The 13,819-nt window shown below is 55.3% G+C and overlaps 7 protein-coding genes and 1 non-coding gene across 8 annotated transcripts; 3 read left to right on the top strand and 5 right to left on the bottom strand.

Moving 5' to 3' along the window:
• Positions 1 to 1,230: 1,230 nt before the first annotated feature.
• MKK02DRAFT_45402 (velvet factor-domain-containing protein) lies at positions 1,231 to 2,283 on the top strand (the record flags this gene model as incomplete). The annotated part of the gene is made up of 5 exons (XM_053093397.1): positions 1,231 to 1,493; positions 1,541 to 1,690; positions 1,759 to 2,001; positions 2,083 to 2,153; positions 2,210 to 2,283. 5 exons carry the CDS (start codon positions 1,231 to 1,233, stop codon positions 2,281 to 2,283), a joined length of 801 nt encoding a protein of 266 aa, XP_052946475.1.
• Positions 2,284 to 2,656: 373 nt separating this feature from the next.
• On the bottom strand, positions 2,657 to 3,573 carry MKK02DRAFT_33831 (uncharacterized protein; the record flags this gene model as incomplete). The annotated part of the gene is made up of 4 exons (XM_053088794.1): positions 2,657 to 2,908; positions 3,097 to 3,235; positions 3,288 to 3,453; positions 3,507 to 3,573. The coding sequence occupies 4 exons, from the start codon at positions 3,571 to 3,573 to the stop codon at positions 2,657 to 2,659; spliced, it is 624 nt and encodes a 207-aa protein (XP_052946474.1).
• Positions 3,574 to 3,960: 387 nt separating this feature from the next.
• Positions 3,961 to 5,519, top strand: MKK02DRAFT_45400 (tropomyosin like-domain-containing protein; the record flags this gene model as incomplete). Its single annotated transcript, XM_053093396.1, has 7 exons — positions 3,961 to 4,012; positions 4,585 to 4,592; positions 4,706 to 4,720; positions 4,781 to 4,855; positions 4,916 to 5,145; positions 5,217 to 5,307; positions 5,403 to 5,519. The coding sequence occupies 7 exons, from the start codon at positions 3,961 to 3,963 to the stop codon at positions 5,517 to 5,519; spliced, it is 588 nt and encodes a 195-aa protein (XP_052946473.1).
• Positions 5,520 to 5,764: 245 nt separating this feature from the next.
• Positions 5,765 to 7,175, bottom strand: MKK02DRAFT_45399 (uncharacterized protein; the record flags this gene model as incomplete). Its single annotated transcript, XM_053093395.1, has 10 exons — positions 5,765 to 5,823; positions 5,870 to 5,950; positions 6,028 to 6,149; positions 6,203 to 6,284; positions 6,352 to 6,400; positions 6,452 to 6,670; positions 6,717 to 6,749; positions 6,824 to 6,846; positions 6,938 to 7,041; positions 7,102 to 7,175. The coding sequence occupies 10 exons, from the start codon at positions 7,173 to 7,175 to the stop codon at positions 5,765 to 5,767; spliced, it is 846 nt and encodes a 281-aa protein (XP_052946472.1).
• A 378-nt stretch (positions 7,176 to 7,553) lies between these two features.
• Positions 7,554 to 8,312, top strand: MKK02DRAFT_45398 (uncharacterized protein; the record flags this gene model as incomplete). Its single annotated transcript, XM_053093394.1, has 2 exons — positions 7,554 to 7,616; positions 8,001 to 8,312. The coding sequence occupies 2 exons, from the start codon at positions 7,554 to 7,556 to the stop codon at positions 8,310 to 8,312; spliced, it is 375 nt and encodes a 124-aa protein (XP_052946471.1).
• Positions 8,313 to 8,586: 274 nt separating this feature from the next.
• Positions 8,587 to 8,673, bottom strand: MKK02DRAFT_t49. Its single transcript has one exon. It is a non-coding gene; the product is annotated as a tRNA-Gly (tRNA).
• An 84-nt stretch (positions 8,674 to 8,757) lies between these two features.
• On the bottom strand, positions 8,758 to 10,676 carry MKK02DRAFT_33828 (uncharacterized protein; the record flags this gene model as incomplete). Its single annotated transcript, XM_053088793.1, has 5 exons — positions 8,758 to 8,787; positions 8,821 to 9,145; positions 9,719 to 10,104; positions 10,162 to 10,251; positions 10,368 to 10,676. 5 exons carry the CDS (start codon positions 10,674 to 10,676, stop codon positions 8,758 to 8,760), a joined length of 1,140 nt encoding a protein of 379 aa, XP_052946470.1.
• Positions 10,677 to 11,540: 864 nt separating this feature from the next.
• Positions 11,541 to 13,296, bottom strand: MKK02DRAFT_33827 (uncharacterized protein; the record flags this gene model as incomplete). The annotated part of the gene is made up of 14 exons (XM_053088792.1): positions 11,541 to 11,723; positions 11,772 to 11,843; positions 11,902 to 12,035; positions 12,091 to 12,191; positions 12,241 to 12,319; positions 12,382 to 12,442; positions 12,489 to 12,513; positions 12,563 to 12,626; positions 12,676 to 12,841; positions 12,889 to 12,940; positions 12,988 to 13,023; positions 13,068 to 13,107; positions 13,168 to 13,180; positions 13,231 to 13,296. 14 exons carry the CDS (start codon positions 13,294 to 13,296, stop codon positions 11,541 to 11,543), a joined length of 1,092 nt encoding a protein of 363 aa, XP_052946469.1.
• Between the last annotated feature and the right edge of the window lie 523 nt (positions 13,297 to 13,819).

Here is a 13,819-nt window from a genome sequence, read left to right as displayed (position 1 = left end):
CGACGGCTTCTTTGCGGCGAAAATTGCAGCGCTTAGGAATGTAGATGATCACGAGTAGTCCAACACATCGCGTAGCACATCATACCAATCCTCCAGTCTACTCTACCCTTGCGCTGGCTAGACCTTTAAGACAAGCAATCTCATACCTAGCTATTCACACACGAAAGACCACGGCATACCTCGATTGGCGCTAAATTAGGCTAGGCACAGAGTCCCGGCATTCCTTGGGCTCGGCATGGACGATCCGGGAGGAGTATAGGTGCGTTGTCTTGCCTCTGCTCGTGTCTACCGTCCCCTACCTTTCATCTACATCCTCTCCATCCACTTTCACTACCACTTTATCCCTCCCAGCCTCCACGGAGCCCAAGAGTAGTAAAAAATCTCGGCTTTGCCACCCTACGATGGACTGTCCGCCGTCACACGACCACCGCTTCGACGGACGAGCTAGATCGCGCAGGGCAACTGTCCTACAGCCGGTACTCGACTGATAAGCTCGCGACCTTTCAAGTCACTCGCGCGATTAGCTCGCCTCGCCACCCTCATTACGCACGGCCCTCTGTCCAGATCTGAAACGTGAAACACGGGGGGCTTGTCCTCGTCCACACACCTGGCGTCATCCTCAATCGCAACCATCCTATCGGACTTCGGGCGACACCTCTTCCCCATCCTTTCGCTGTCAGCTCGCCCTGGCCTGTAATGTGTGTCAGGCACTCGGACCATCAACCGGCTGAGTCAGACGATCATGTTCAGCTTTGGCGCTTGCATTCTTCAATACCGCCACATCACTCTCTACCGTCAGATCTCGACCCTTTCACCCCATCAATCAATCACAACCCTCGAACCATTTCACTTTGAAGGCTCCGATTATCCCGGCTCCCGGCTCAAGCCTAATCGGACCAAGGCGCGGAACGTCCAAGGCGGGCAGCTGTACAGCACACAACCTTCATTACTCGCCGTCCTCTCGTCCACACATGACGCCGCTGATCATCGTCCCCTCGCCCTGAAACGGACACGACTAGCTCGAATCGGCTCTCTGGGTCGACCCCTCTTCCTTCTATCGTTCCCTCCCTCTCTACCCCACTTGTTCTTTGCATCCCCCTCCACCCCTTCTAGAAGGCCGGCCGTTCTTCCCGGTCTCAACCTTGCTGTCTCTTATATCTCCGACCCCACTTCACCCACTCAATCACACTGTCGCACCGCTATGATTATAAATGCTGTCCAGTTTTTCTAATGTCCCAGCAATACCCCCATCCCTATCCGTTTCTCGACCTCAGTCCTTCTTCATCCACCCAACCTCTGCCCACTCCGCCACCCACCACCACCTTCGATACGCACGCCAACCTACAGCTCCCTACGACGTACTACCCCTACGCCTTCTCGCCCTCCCAGCTCACAGCGCTCCTAGACGAGAGGATCCAGCAGCTTGGCGCGTATCCGGCTCCACCTGAACCAGATATGAACTTGGGTGGAATCGATTTTCCAGCCTTACAGCGGTAGGTCTGCCTGTAGTTTCCGGCAGTAAGATGGGCTGATCAATCAGGACTTATCGAATAACACCTATCCAACAGCCCGAGCGCTCTGCTGCATTCGGAGGGGAACGAGCCGTCAATTACCTCGAGCGCCTACCACTCAGCCCTCCTCTGATCATACAGCTGGATTGTTGGGACTCGCAGGGAGAACTTGAGATACCGTGAGTCCTACCCCTTCAAGATCGGCGAGAAGGAAGGTCGATCCCTATGTTACCTTGCTAATATACAGGCATGACGAGCTGCCCTTCCTCGTCGTCCACCTCACTCTAGAGACTACCGAGGGGGACGACGCCACCATGGTCCAGCTCTCGACCGGCGAGGTCGTAGCGATGGTGTACGGTACGCTCGTCGCCACTCCGTCCGAAATGGTCAACACCGATGGGGCGGCGGGAGTGTACTTTTGCTTTCCCGATATCAGCGTGCGGTACACGGGCGAGTTCAGGCTCAAGGCGAACCTGATGCGGATGACTGGGTAAGCTCCGCTCTTTGAGTGGCGCTGAGGAGGGTGGCGGGTCGGTTTTAGGTGGGAAGTGGCAAATTGCTGACGTATCAGCGGACATCCTCTCGCTGCGGCGTATACGGACCTGTTTGAGATTGTCGAGCAGTCAGAGTATAGCGCACCTGGTAAGCCATCTTCCCCGCAACACCCGTACATCTCAGAATCTGAGCTGACTTATCAGCCACCACCGATCTCACACGCCACTTTGACGCACAGGGCGTAGTCTCGTTCGGTCTGCCTCGGGATGAATGGTGATACATCCCGCCGTCGTCTGATCAATCGCCTCGACCATTCCCCTCCGCCTACTCGCATCCCTCCTAACCACCTCTCGGCCGCCATCCCCAACCTCTCGGCCGCCATCCTCAACCTCTCGGGCCCCAGCCTCAACCTCACGACCCTCATCCTCAATCTCAAGTCTACCCCACCTTCTTTGCCCCTCCAGTCCCATCCCCATCGACCATTTGTATAGCTCCTCCCCACCTGTACACTCTGTCGGACAGTATCAATCAATGTCATCAGTATAATCAGCACGATAGACCTCGGAAAGCCGGATCATCTTATTATATTTAGTAGATACCGCATGCCAAACCTCATATAGTCGCTCTTGATCACGTACTCTCTCCGAGTGCTAACGCGCACGGCACTTCTTGTCGATAGTATTGAGCATCACTAACGGACGTAAAGCCTCGCACAGCACTCTGTCAGCGCAGAGCCATCCACACTTGGTCGAAGCCATGACATGGGTACAGCGGATAGTGTCCTCGTATCGTCCAGCCGCGCAGCAGAACGGGCAGATGGGGCGAGTCGCCGACCACTCTCCAGGGATGTGGGGCCGAGAGGCGAGGAATTGGATGAAGACGATCATCCGCTGCGATTGTTCCTGATCTTCAGCTGCGTCTATCGCTCAGATCACGAGACACGAGACTCACTCTAGCGGCGTGTCACCATGATGGCTCCGGCGTCTTTTCAGAGGTGTTTGGCGAGGGCAGGAAGGCAGGTTGGTCAGAACGGTCTTGACTTTCAGCTCCTCTCCATGCTTCAGGACAGAGAGGGACAAAGTTAACTCACACTGGTCAATGACGGACCATCGGACGAGACGATCACAAGTGCATCCGCCAGATCCCTCCCGCTCGGCTCCCAAGCTCCCCAGTATCTCCGGTGATCCGCCCCACCGCCCAGCCCCGCGACCTGTCGATCATGTCGGTCCCTTGGAAGCAGCGGATGCTCCCATCTTCTCCGCTGTCGCCACACCGACTGACGCCGCCTCCTTCTCTGCCTTCTCGGCCTTCCGCCTCATTCGATCCTCCAACAGATCCCCATCCATCCCCAGTGCGCGCCGTTCCGACAAGACGCGCTCGTAGCTCTTTCCACGCTCATTCGAGGCGTTCTCGCGCGCGTAATTGATGGAGGACTTGGCGTAGAAGCCTGAGGACGTGTTTAGCTGGGGATTGCAACCGGGAAGAGAGAACAGAACTGACCGAGTACGATGGCCATGGTAAACGCTGCGGCGGGCATGACGAAGTCGCGCTGTCTGATGGGCGGCATTGTGAGGGGAATGAAGATATGCTGAGCAGATGGCTAAGAAGGATGCAAGAAGGATGGAGGAATAGGGGAGAAGAGATGATCTGGCGGGATGACGCTCCCGGCGCGGAATCGGCCGAGCAAGTTCCAGACCCACGCGACCTGAGGCAAGGTTCACTGCTCAAACTGGAGAGCTTTGGGAATCACATATTGCAGGATAACAGCTACGTGTACAATAGATAGGAAGAGCTGTCGGATCGCTTCAAAACAAGCCCACCACGCACGGCCTGATGAACAAGCCGAGAAAGATAGGCACGCTCTGTTGAGGGTCCGCCTCTCGAGAGAGTAGTCTTTATTGCCATTTAGTTTAGCCCGCCTGACTTGGAGATGCAGGTCGGCGGGATGATAATAATGGCGATGGAAGGGAGGGAGGGCGGGGAAGAGGACGAGGAGGCGGTTATCAGTAGGTCAGAGGAGATTAGCGGAATCCAACGTTGCGAACATCTCCCCTCTCCTCTTGCTCCTTTCAACCTGACTTACTCATCGCTCGGATGCATGGAATCCAAATTGACCTGACGAGAAGAGCAAAAGATGTATGCGTCCCCATACGACACCTCTCCCAGCGTAAAGACGGTATTTCGAGGGATGTCCTGCGGGGTGCGGATCCCCTTCGCCTCCTTTCCGATTAAAGTCGAGAGGAAAAAGGGGGTTAAATAGTCTGGCGAGCTTCTTCAGAGGTCCACCGACTGGACTACTCTACTGAGTGGAAGCGGACCGACCGAAGCATGCTGGCGTTACCTAAAGAAAGAGGCAGAGGCAAGCGAGGCGAGCGAGATGGGCGGCGGCGGGGGGGAGGGGAATGTGGGAGAAAAGGAGCATTAGTTTGAGCTGATAATAATCAAGGTACCCAATCACCCATTGACGCGTGTCTGGATCTGAGCTTGGACGCGCTTGGACCTCGACTGTGCATACACCGGGTACATCTCCTATACATCACCCTTCAACCACTATCATCACAGCAGAGAGCCCAACCAGACAATATGGTGAGTCGGCGCTTCCAAATGACACTACGGGCGAGCTCGAAGACCCGAGATGGATTCCGATCGAGCTTCAACGGGCCAGGAATGCTGTGTCGGGACAACGCTGACTTGCCCAGGACAAGATCAAGGAGGTCCGTCATGCTCAACCAGCCTCCAATGACGGCCAAAGACCCTATCAGCTCATATTCTAGCGCTTCACCATTCTCGGCCAGAAGATCGAGGCTGCCGAGTCACGCGCAGAGACCGCCGAGGGAGAAAACAAGAAGGTATGTGGCTCAGGAATGGCCTTGACAGGCTATGCTCATGAGTCCCTGCTGATACCTCAGCTTAATCAGGTTCTGCTCGAGCGCGAACAAGAGATCGCCTCGCTGCAGCACAAGCTCCAGCTCTCCGAGACGGGCCTTGAGAATGCCGAAAACCAAATCAAGGAGCTCAAGACGGCGAGCGCGGAGGGAGAGTCGCACAAGACTACAGGGGAGAACCTGACACGCAAGGTGCAGCTTCTGGAGGAAGAGCTGGATAAAGCCGAGAAGGACTTGAAGGAGACGACTGAGAAGTGAGTTCAGGATCAAACCGGGACCGAGGTCTTGGGTGGCAATTGCGGGGAACGAAGAGCTGATTGGATAGGCTGCGACAGGTGGACGTCAAGGCGGAGCACTTTGAGAGGCAGGTCTCGCGGGTCGAGCAGGAGCGGGATGAGTGGGAGCGGAAGCACGGGGTGAGTTATGTATCCCCTTTGGGCTGGCAGATTGAGCCCGGCAGGGCTGGACATTCTGTCGCCCTTCAACGAAGAAGAGCGCTGATAGTCACCAGGAAGCAGTCGAGAAGTACCAGCAATCCAAGCGCGAGTTGGACGAGGTCGTGGCCCAGATGGAGAGCTTGGTGAGTCCTCTTACATCCAACAAGAGCCAGCGCGACACAGTCAGCTGACAGGAACTAGTAATCTGGCTCGTGAAGATGTTCAACCTCCTCCCCTTTACGCTTCGCTCCTGCTGGAGCCACCTCTAACGACTAGAATGTGGATGCAAGGATCTCTTCCACTTGCTTTTGTCGTCACATGGGCTTGTCTACGCTCCCGATCTCCAGGTCATCTGATCTCATGGCTCATCTGCTACTGACGCAGTGGTGGTATCGCGCCACGATCAAGCAGTGCAGGTGTCAGGTGTGCATAGCTTTCAACTCTGCAATCTTCTCGATAAGGTGTACAGCCAGTCCGCTAGTGGGTTGCCATCCACTATCGCTCAGCTGGGTCTAATTGGTCTGGGAGAAGCAGCACTCACCGTGATGTATGGTCAGATAGAACCGGTAGATGAGCGCAAGAGCCAGCAAGAACAGCGGTATCCGCATCTTCATGATGATATCTGTCGGTCAGCCCCCGTCCCTTCGTCTCGGAAGACCCGTCCACAACTCGAATATGACCATCAGAGGAAAGACGCACCTATGAGCCGGGCCGACTCATTACCGCCGTTCCGCCAGGTATGGTAATTCTTGTCTACCAGGTCGGGATCGAAGGCTGACATCTTGACGTTCCGAGCGATGAATGAATGTGTAGGCAGATGGCTGAGACTTCAGCTGCACATTCACCACAGGCGCGGTATACGGCTGGGACTCACTAGATGGCGATACTCGGCGTAGCGTATGCCCGCATTAGGGACGTGACTGCTGCACGTGACAGAGGGCGGACGTAGTCACTGGCTGCAATGATCAGCTTGACTGGGCGGATCTGGCGGACCTGGCGTCCTGGGAAGCAGCGCCAGCTTACGATTCTCCTCTTCGCCAAAGTACACCTTTTCCATCCCGGTCTCGACTTCCTAGCATTGTCAGCTCAACTCCGCTGCGCAGCACAAGGGGAAGAAGCTCACCCCAGCCGCGATAAACTCCTCTCCTCTCGCAACCTCCTCCATCTCCACCTCCCTTCCTTTGCCTTTTGCCTTCTTTCCCTCTGCTTCTTCTCGAAGTGTCACCATAGGTGCAAAGTCCGAATTGTCGTGGAACGTCATGCGGAGGAACGCCTGGCCAGAGAGGATCTGGTCTACCGCTCGAGGTGAGGTGTCGGTGGAGACGTAGATCACCGAGCACGTCTGCAGGCTCAGTATGTACACGAAGAGCATAGGCGAGGATTCTTACCTTCAGCTCTCGGACAGCGAAGCGGGTGAGGTCCTGTCAAGTCAGCTAGGGGTACTCATACGGTGGGTGTATTGTCTTCGACAGCTAGGCTGCTGCTTGTTACGCACATGGTGGAACTTCTTGAGATTATCTGCTCCAGTCAGCACAGACTCACATGATGCCTTGACCCCACACTTGTGGTCTACGTTCTCCTATAGGCGCCGAGAGGAGCGTATACTCACTATAGCCATGTTCTGAGCCTGCGTAGAACACCAAGACCTCCTTACTTCGGAAGTACCGCTCGATATCAGTGATATCTTTCCCTATCGTATCTTGTACTCGTAATCTGGCAGATCAGCAGATGGCCTGGTTCCAGTCGAGGCAGAAAGTAGCGGGGGTGGCTCACCTTCGAAGCAGAGGGTCCGAGTGGGCATAGAGGCTCGACTGGCCCGCGAGATCAGGAGGGACTTCGACAACCATGTTCGTTCCGCTTCCAAGATGGGACTCGTGGATAGGCGCTTTGGGATCGGATACTGCGGTGCACCGCACAGCTTATGAGACAGTCTTTCCGGATGCTGACGGTGTGGATCAATTGATGGATGAGCAAGCAAGGCCGAGTGGGGAGCAGCTTCCAGCAACCCCTGTGGGGCTCCACACAACAACATTTGGTCTGGCTGTCGCGCGGTCGCCGTCGACTGCGCCATCTTCAATATCCTTCCATCGTTTCTGTCAAGACTCGGCCCATCTCTGACACGGATACAGCCCGAAAGACTGGCTAATATGGTAGTAAGCTGTCTGTTCGCATTGAAATAAGGAATGTGCGTTAACAAGGACCAGAAATTAAAGGTGATGATCTCGATGGAGCTCGAGGGTGTCACGGAGGTTCAACCGGCCGACGAGGACTTCCAGTATCTCTTCAGCGTAAGTCAGGCTAACTATACTCACTGCGGTCCTTCCTGTCGTGTTGAGCGAGTGGTTCTGATGGATACCCGCTGATCCGGCTAGATAGCATGTACCTCATGCCGCGAGGAACACCCCAAGACCGTATCGATCAGCCAGAAGGTAGGCATGCTCTCTACTCCTTGCTCCCGATGCATACCGGACCTCCCTCCTCGAGACAATGGAGGAGCTCACTGAGAGGAGCTGATGCCGCTGCAGGATGAGGCTGAAATCTCGGGATCGAGAGGAACAGCAAACTTCGTCTGGAGATGCGGACATTGCAAGGTGAGGCTTGCCCGCTGGAAGCCCCTCCTCTACTCTTACTTGAAAATGGATAAGTACGTTCTCAGGCTGACAGTACTCTAGAAAGAACACTCCGCCTCCTTCTGTCCCCCATCGTCCACCTCCAAATCCCTCGCACCCCTCGCCTACTCCTCCACCACCCCCTCCACCCCCGTCCCGCTCATCGCGCTCGACTGCCGCGGGCTCGAAATCACAAAATACCACTTCTCGGGTCGATGGCGGTGTAAAGGCGAAGAGAGCGGGACAGAGTTTGAGTATGACCTGGACGAAATTATGCAGGATGGTGGAGACGAGGGGAGGTGGGATGATTATGACGAGAAGGCGGGGGCGGCGGTAGGGGTGAGCGAGATGAAGGCGGTGATTCAGCGTATGTAGGAGGGATGAAGTTGGTCGGGCATCGGTAGGGGGAGCAGATCTAGTAAGATGACATGGGGAGGAGAGTTGGGCGATCCGAGCGATCAATTCGGACATCCGTGTACGCTTGTTGCACACAGGTGCGATGCCTCGGGCATAATAGAAGGCCTCCAAGCTCACGCTGGTGCGTGTCAACATGTCGAGCGTGTATCCGCATCTCCTCCTTCCCGACGAGCGCTGGCCGACGGTGCGTGAAAGCAAAAGACGGGTCAGCGTAGGAGGGAACAAAAAGGTATACACCGTAAGGGAGTCGAACCCTTGCCGCATCCAATAAACCGGCTTTTAATGGCAAGGATGCATGATACCGTTTCACCAACGGTGTTTGGTGAGAAGAGGTTCTTGGTCACTCCTATATAGAGCAATGACAAGGTTCAGGCGGAAATCGCCTCCTTCTACCTTATATTAATTAGCCTGCCAACACGAAATCGACCTCTCTCTTTCTCCATCATTTCTCAATTGATTTGCTCACTTGAAAAGCGCTATAGCATCTAAGCTCCCAAGATAGACGGTTCCTCTTTTCTTGCATGCTGTAGTTTGATGCATAGCGTGCTTGAGGATTGGGCTCCTCACCACGCGTGGGTGGACTATTCGCGAGCCCACCGGGATTTATGTCATTCGCGTTGACGATATCTCCATCCCCGATCCCAATGTCGCCACCCCTCCGTCCACTCCCGAAAAGCCTGAGCCGCCGAAGCGTAGGCGACGAAACCCGGCGAGCAACACCAGATCTCTCGCTGCAGACGATGCTCCCGAGGGCGCTCCCGAGGGCTCGGGCGGGGGTCCCTCTTCTACACCTGGGTAGTAGTTATATAGTATAATCATCACCATTTATAGTACATTCACTTAACATGCACGGTCCTTACATGGCTTCACCTCAAGCGGTTCTCTGGTGCCACATTCCTCGCGAATCTGCTTCCGCTCCAGTCATTTGCTCGCCCTCAGTGACGCCCGCCCCAGGGGGGCGGGCTTTCCTGCTAGTCTTGCATCGAGACTCAGAGCACGGTCCACCATCTGCCTGTTCGCAAGAAAGGTGGGGCAGGCATCAGAGTGTCAGGGCCAGCGTACCAAGAAGTTTGCATGACCTAGCTCATAAGATAGTCTGATCCAGCTGAACAGCGTATCGCTAACGCGGTATTGACCGTTCTCATCATACCGCCTCACAGATGTTCACTACGGACTGCATCGACTACTGCATACAGACCACATATCCTAAAAGCACGAGGCGCCTATTGAACAAAATACTTGATGACCAGAAGAAACGGGGAGAGCGAATATTGAAGTACAACTTGAGCTCGAGTACAATGACCCTTCTTTTGGTATGCGCGCTCCGCTGCCTAAGGCCTATGGGAGCGCGACTCTACACCTACATCCGACCCTCCACCTTGGAGTCGACACCCAAAGCGCGACAGCCGGACGAGGGCCCACCGAGCTGGATGGGCGCCCCGAGGGACACGCAGCCGGACGAGTACTCGCCCAGCGGATCGAAGTCCTCGTACGCCGGCGCGGGGTCTTCGTCACCGCGCAGCGCCTGGATGTCGGCGAGGAGCTGGTCTCTATTAGTGGGCAGAGCTCGACCCATGGACAGGGGAGTGCGAAGGGGGAAGAGTGCGTCGTAGCTCGAGCCGGCGGCACGAGTGTAGCCGGGGAACGCGCGGTGGGGGGTATGGGCCGGGCTTGGGGAGTCTTCCTCGTCCGAGTAGATCAGGTCGGGGGTGGAGATAGGGCTGTCCTCGATGTAGAAGGTATCATTATCCTGAAGGCATCAGCTCTGTAGCAATATAGAAGGCAGATAGGAACATTGGCGACTCACCTTACCACCGGGCCCGTCGTTGATGGTCCCCCCGTCCGGAACCTTGCCGCTCTCGTCGATGGGGTTGTTATCCTTGTTACCCTTCGCGCCCTAGTAAGTATCAGCTGGACGTCCCCATCGATCATTTGAAGACAAATGGAGCTCGCCTTGGTGCCGACATGCAGGCTCTTGATCCTCCTGCTCCGACCTCGATCCTCCTCACCCACCTTCTTCTCCTCGTCGGTGCTGGTCTTACCGAGCATCCCACCCCTGGCACCGCCAGTGATGTTGGTAGGCAGGGCAGTGTATGCGATGTAGCCGGTACTGTGGAGGATGAGGACGATGAGGTATCCGATCTGCTGGACAGAGTAGGCGAAGACCACAGCGATGAGGACGGCGAAGTAAAGGGCGAAGGACAAGTAGCCGATCTTGCCGCGGTGGGGCTGGGACTTGATGCGAAGCATCTCACCGAGGGCCCACCAGGTGATGACGATGAGGGAGTGATAGTCGCGCTCGAGGAAGGGAGTGGACGCCATCTTGGGTAGGATGTGGTGGGGGCAGGTGACTGGGTGTTGTGTGTGGTAGGTGACGTGTGGGAGTAGTGGTAGCTGTTCGCCACTGAGGATTTGGAGGTGATTGTAGATGTAAGAGAGAAGAAGAAATGGGCTGGGAAAGCGGGTTCTTATACTCGGCAAGGAGGCTGGGCCACACCCCCACACAACCCCGACGTGGCTGGTCGTGAAGCGTCATACCCCTTTTGCCGCTCTAGAATCAGGCACAGCCGCCCTCACTCAATATCGACTCGAGTGAGACATAGCGCGTACACGTCATACTCGGCTCCTAGTAATGTGGGCCAGCGCAAGGCGACAAAAGTAACGGTCGGTCACGGTCATTCAGTCTGCGTGTTGGGCTAGACGCAAACACGCAAACATGCGCTGCCCGGACCTCGCCGATGCTTGGATCGAAGACACCTGTGGGGAATCATGGTCTATACGAAGGTGGCCGTATAGCTTGATACGAGCTGCGAGAGAGGATGTACATGAACGAGCCGCCAAATCGCGGCGTGACATCGACACGGCCGATCACCGTTCCCAACTCCGCATTCCTCGGCATGACCTCATTTTCGGCGTCGTTGAAGTGAAGCGGGTCCGTGTCTGCTCAATAGCGCTGAGGCTACTGCATGACTCTCCTGAGCATGTGTTTAATGGTATCGTGTTTGCAAGAGTCCAGTCTGCAGCGAGTTTTGTACCCCAGATATCGATGTTTCTGAACACCCGAATGGCCAATATAGCTACTCAACAATTATTTGTGCATTTGCAAGAGCTACCAAAACCACGATATAGTCCGCTAGAAAGAATGTGAAAAGCCCCAGCTCTGGGCCGAGATCGCAGGATATGTGTCTAGAAGCCATCAGGGATAGCCGAAGTCGCGTATGGCTGAGCAGGGTACGGCTTGGGGTTGTGCAGCCTCGCCTGCGATGGGTTGCTGTGGCCGAGTTCGATATCCGAGGTCGAATCGTTGTCTTCGAGCTTGTATGTCGACTGAAACTCATCTCCGGCCGGTGTAACGGTAAACTTGTTCTCCTGGCTTGTCAGCTATATGCAGCGATCTGGGAATGGAAGGAAACCCACATTGACGTGCGTTTCGACCTGGACAGCAACCTCGATTGGACCTCGAGAGGACATGCCGTACACCTGAGCGCCCTATATCATCAGCGGATCTCCAAAGGCGCAATGGGCGAATCCGAACGGATCAACTCACCTTGGTGGTCCTCCGGTGTTCGGAATCTGAGAGCAAAGACGTTCTCGACAAGAGGGTGATGAGGAAGCCGACGGTGTAGGTCTTACACTGAAGAGCTTGGAAGGTGGCGCCCAAAAGCGAAGCAGGCGTGATGACTGGTGATATCAGCTTAAGGTCGCCTTGCCGGTGCGGGTGAGGGAAGCGACTCACTCCATTCGATGAGATAGGCAACAGCGAGGCATGTCGGAAGAAGCTGAGCTTCGAAAGTCAATCGAATGAGCTTGATGACCAGCTTATCTGTGTGTGTCCATCTTTATTGTCAGCGTAGAGCAGCGGCTGATGTCCCGGAGAGACACCCACCCGGACTTGGATCGAAGCAGACCAGTGATGATGCAAACGGCGATGGTGATATCTGCGGCGGTGGTCAAGGCCAGCCATGCTAAGGAAGTGAGCATACGGTTCGATCGCAGTGCGAAAAAGGCGTCGATGATATCAACGTACTGATCAGAGTGGGGCCAGAGTTGGTGGCACCAAGTAGCGATGATTGTCCGCCAAAGACGATCTGGATGGTCAGCTACTGCATCCTGATACCTTATGCTAGCACTCACTGTCAAGCCAATAGCTCCTCCCAGCCTGGTCGTCAGCTCTTACTCTCTCAGACCAGTAGAACACCAAGGCTCACGCTCCGAGGACCATGCACGTGATCAATATCAGGACAAACTTGTTGCGGTTCAGAAGGAGGTACGCTGCGACGTCAGCAAAGCGATCAAGCGGTCGACTGCACTCAGAATTCACCTCTGTAAGCGAAGAAGAGCTGGACGGCGGAGACAGTGATCCCGTCGATCCATGGCATTTGCGCCAACCACCGCACTTCCAGCCACGGAAGGAAGTTGCCAAAGTTCTCGACGAAGAGGTAGGACTGGTACGCCCAGTAGAAGATGGTAACGAAGGCGTTCATGACCTGGAGTGTCAGCCGTGGCGCCTGACAGATCGCGAGACGGAGCTTACTCCAAGATAGCCGACGAGGCATTTCAGCCAGAGCTTATCTCCTCCGTGGTAGCTGGGATGTCAGAGAGCAGCTTGGGACCCGAGTAGGGAAGGGCTTACCGATAGTACATGAACAGCTGTACCGCCAGCACACCCCTGAAGATCAGTAAAGGACACTGGCGGGACAGAGGACGACGAACCCGAGGAAGTTGTCGATGATGAGCGAGGAAAATTGGCAAGCTGTACAGTCAGAAACGGCCGGTTTCTACTAGCGCTAGCGCAGGATTGGCAGGCACATACCGAGAGGAAAGGTCTATGACATCAGCCAGGTCCTTTCGCATTAGTCGACGATCCGTTACTCACGCCCATAGGCTTGAAGATCGCGTCCGCGTCCTTTTGGAAGAAACCGCCAACATTCCGTTCCGACATGATGAGATGAAGAAGATAGGGTTGTAGATGGTAGAAGATAGATAGACAGGAGGGAGGATACTAATCAGGCTGCCATCAGCGGGACATGAGCTCAGAGGATTATATATCAGTGCGATCCAGCACGAGGTGAGTCCATTAAGGTTGACAAGCTGACATGCAATCTCGTTGCCGCTAGCGCCAGATCTGCCCAATCACTCGGACCCATGTCGTTTCGCTGTGTAACCGCGCTACCATCGCTGGAATATACAGTAAGCTCGCTGAATGAGGTGTCGGAGGTCATAGCGAGATCTCTGTTCCTGGTTGTTTAGCGCCCGCTCCGCCTTGTTTCAGATCTACCCCTGGCCGCTGTGTGCATCCTTTGGGTGAGATGGTCCGCCGATGTGATGACTTGCTCCGGAGATGTGGCAGATAGATGAAGCTGGAAATGAGCACTGTGACCTTGCTATTGCCTATTGCAGAATGCGACAAACAGGGCGTGAGATGGAGATCCAAACTCACCTGAAACATATTGCGTCCTGTCTCG

The sequence above is a fragment of the Dioszegia hungarica genome, assembly GCF_025882075.1.
Source record: "Dioszegia hungarica strain PDD-24b-2 chromosome Unknown MKK02contig_8, whole genome shotgun sequence".
Classification (NCBI taxonomy): Eukaryota; Fungi; Basidiomycota; class Tremellomycetes; order Tremellales; family Bulleribasidiaceae; genus Dioszegia; species Dioszegia hungarica.
Note: the sequence above shows the minus strand (reverse complement) of the source record. Positions and strands in the feature narration are given on the sequence as shown.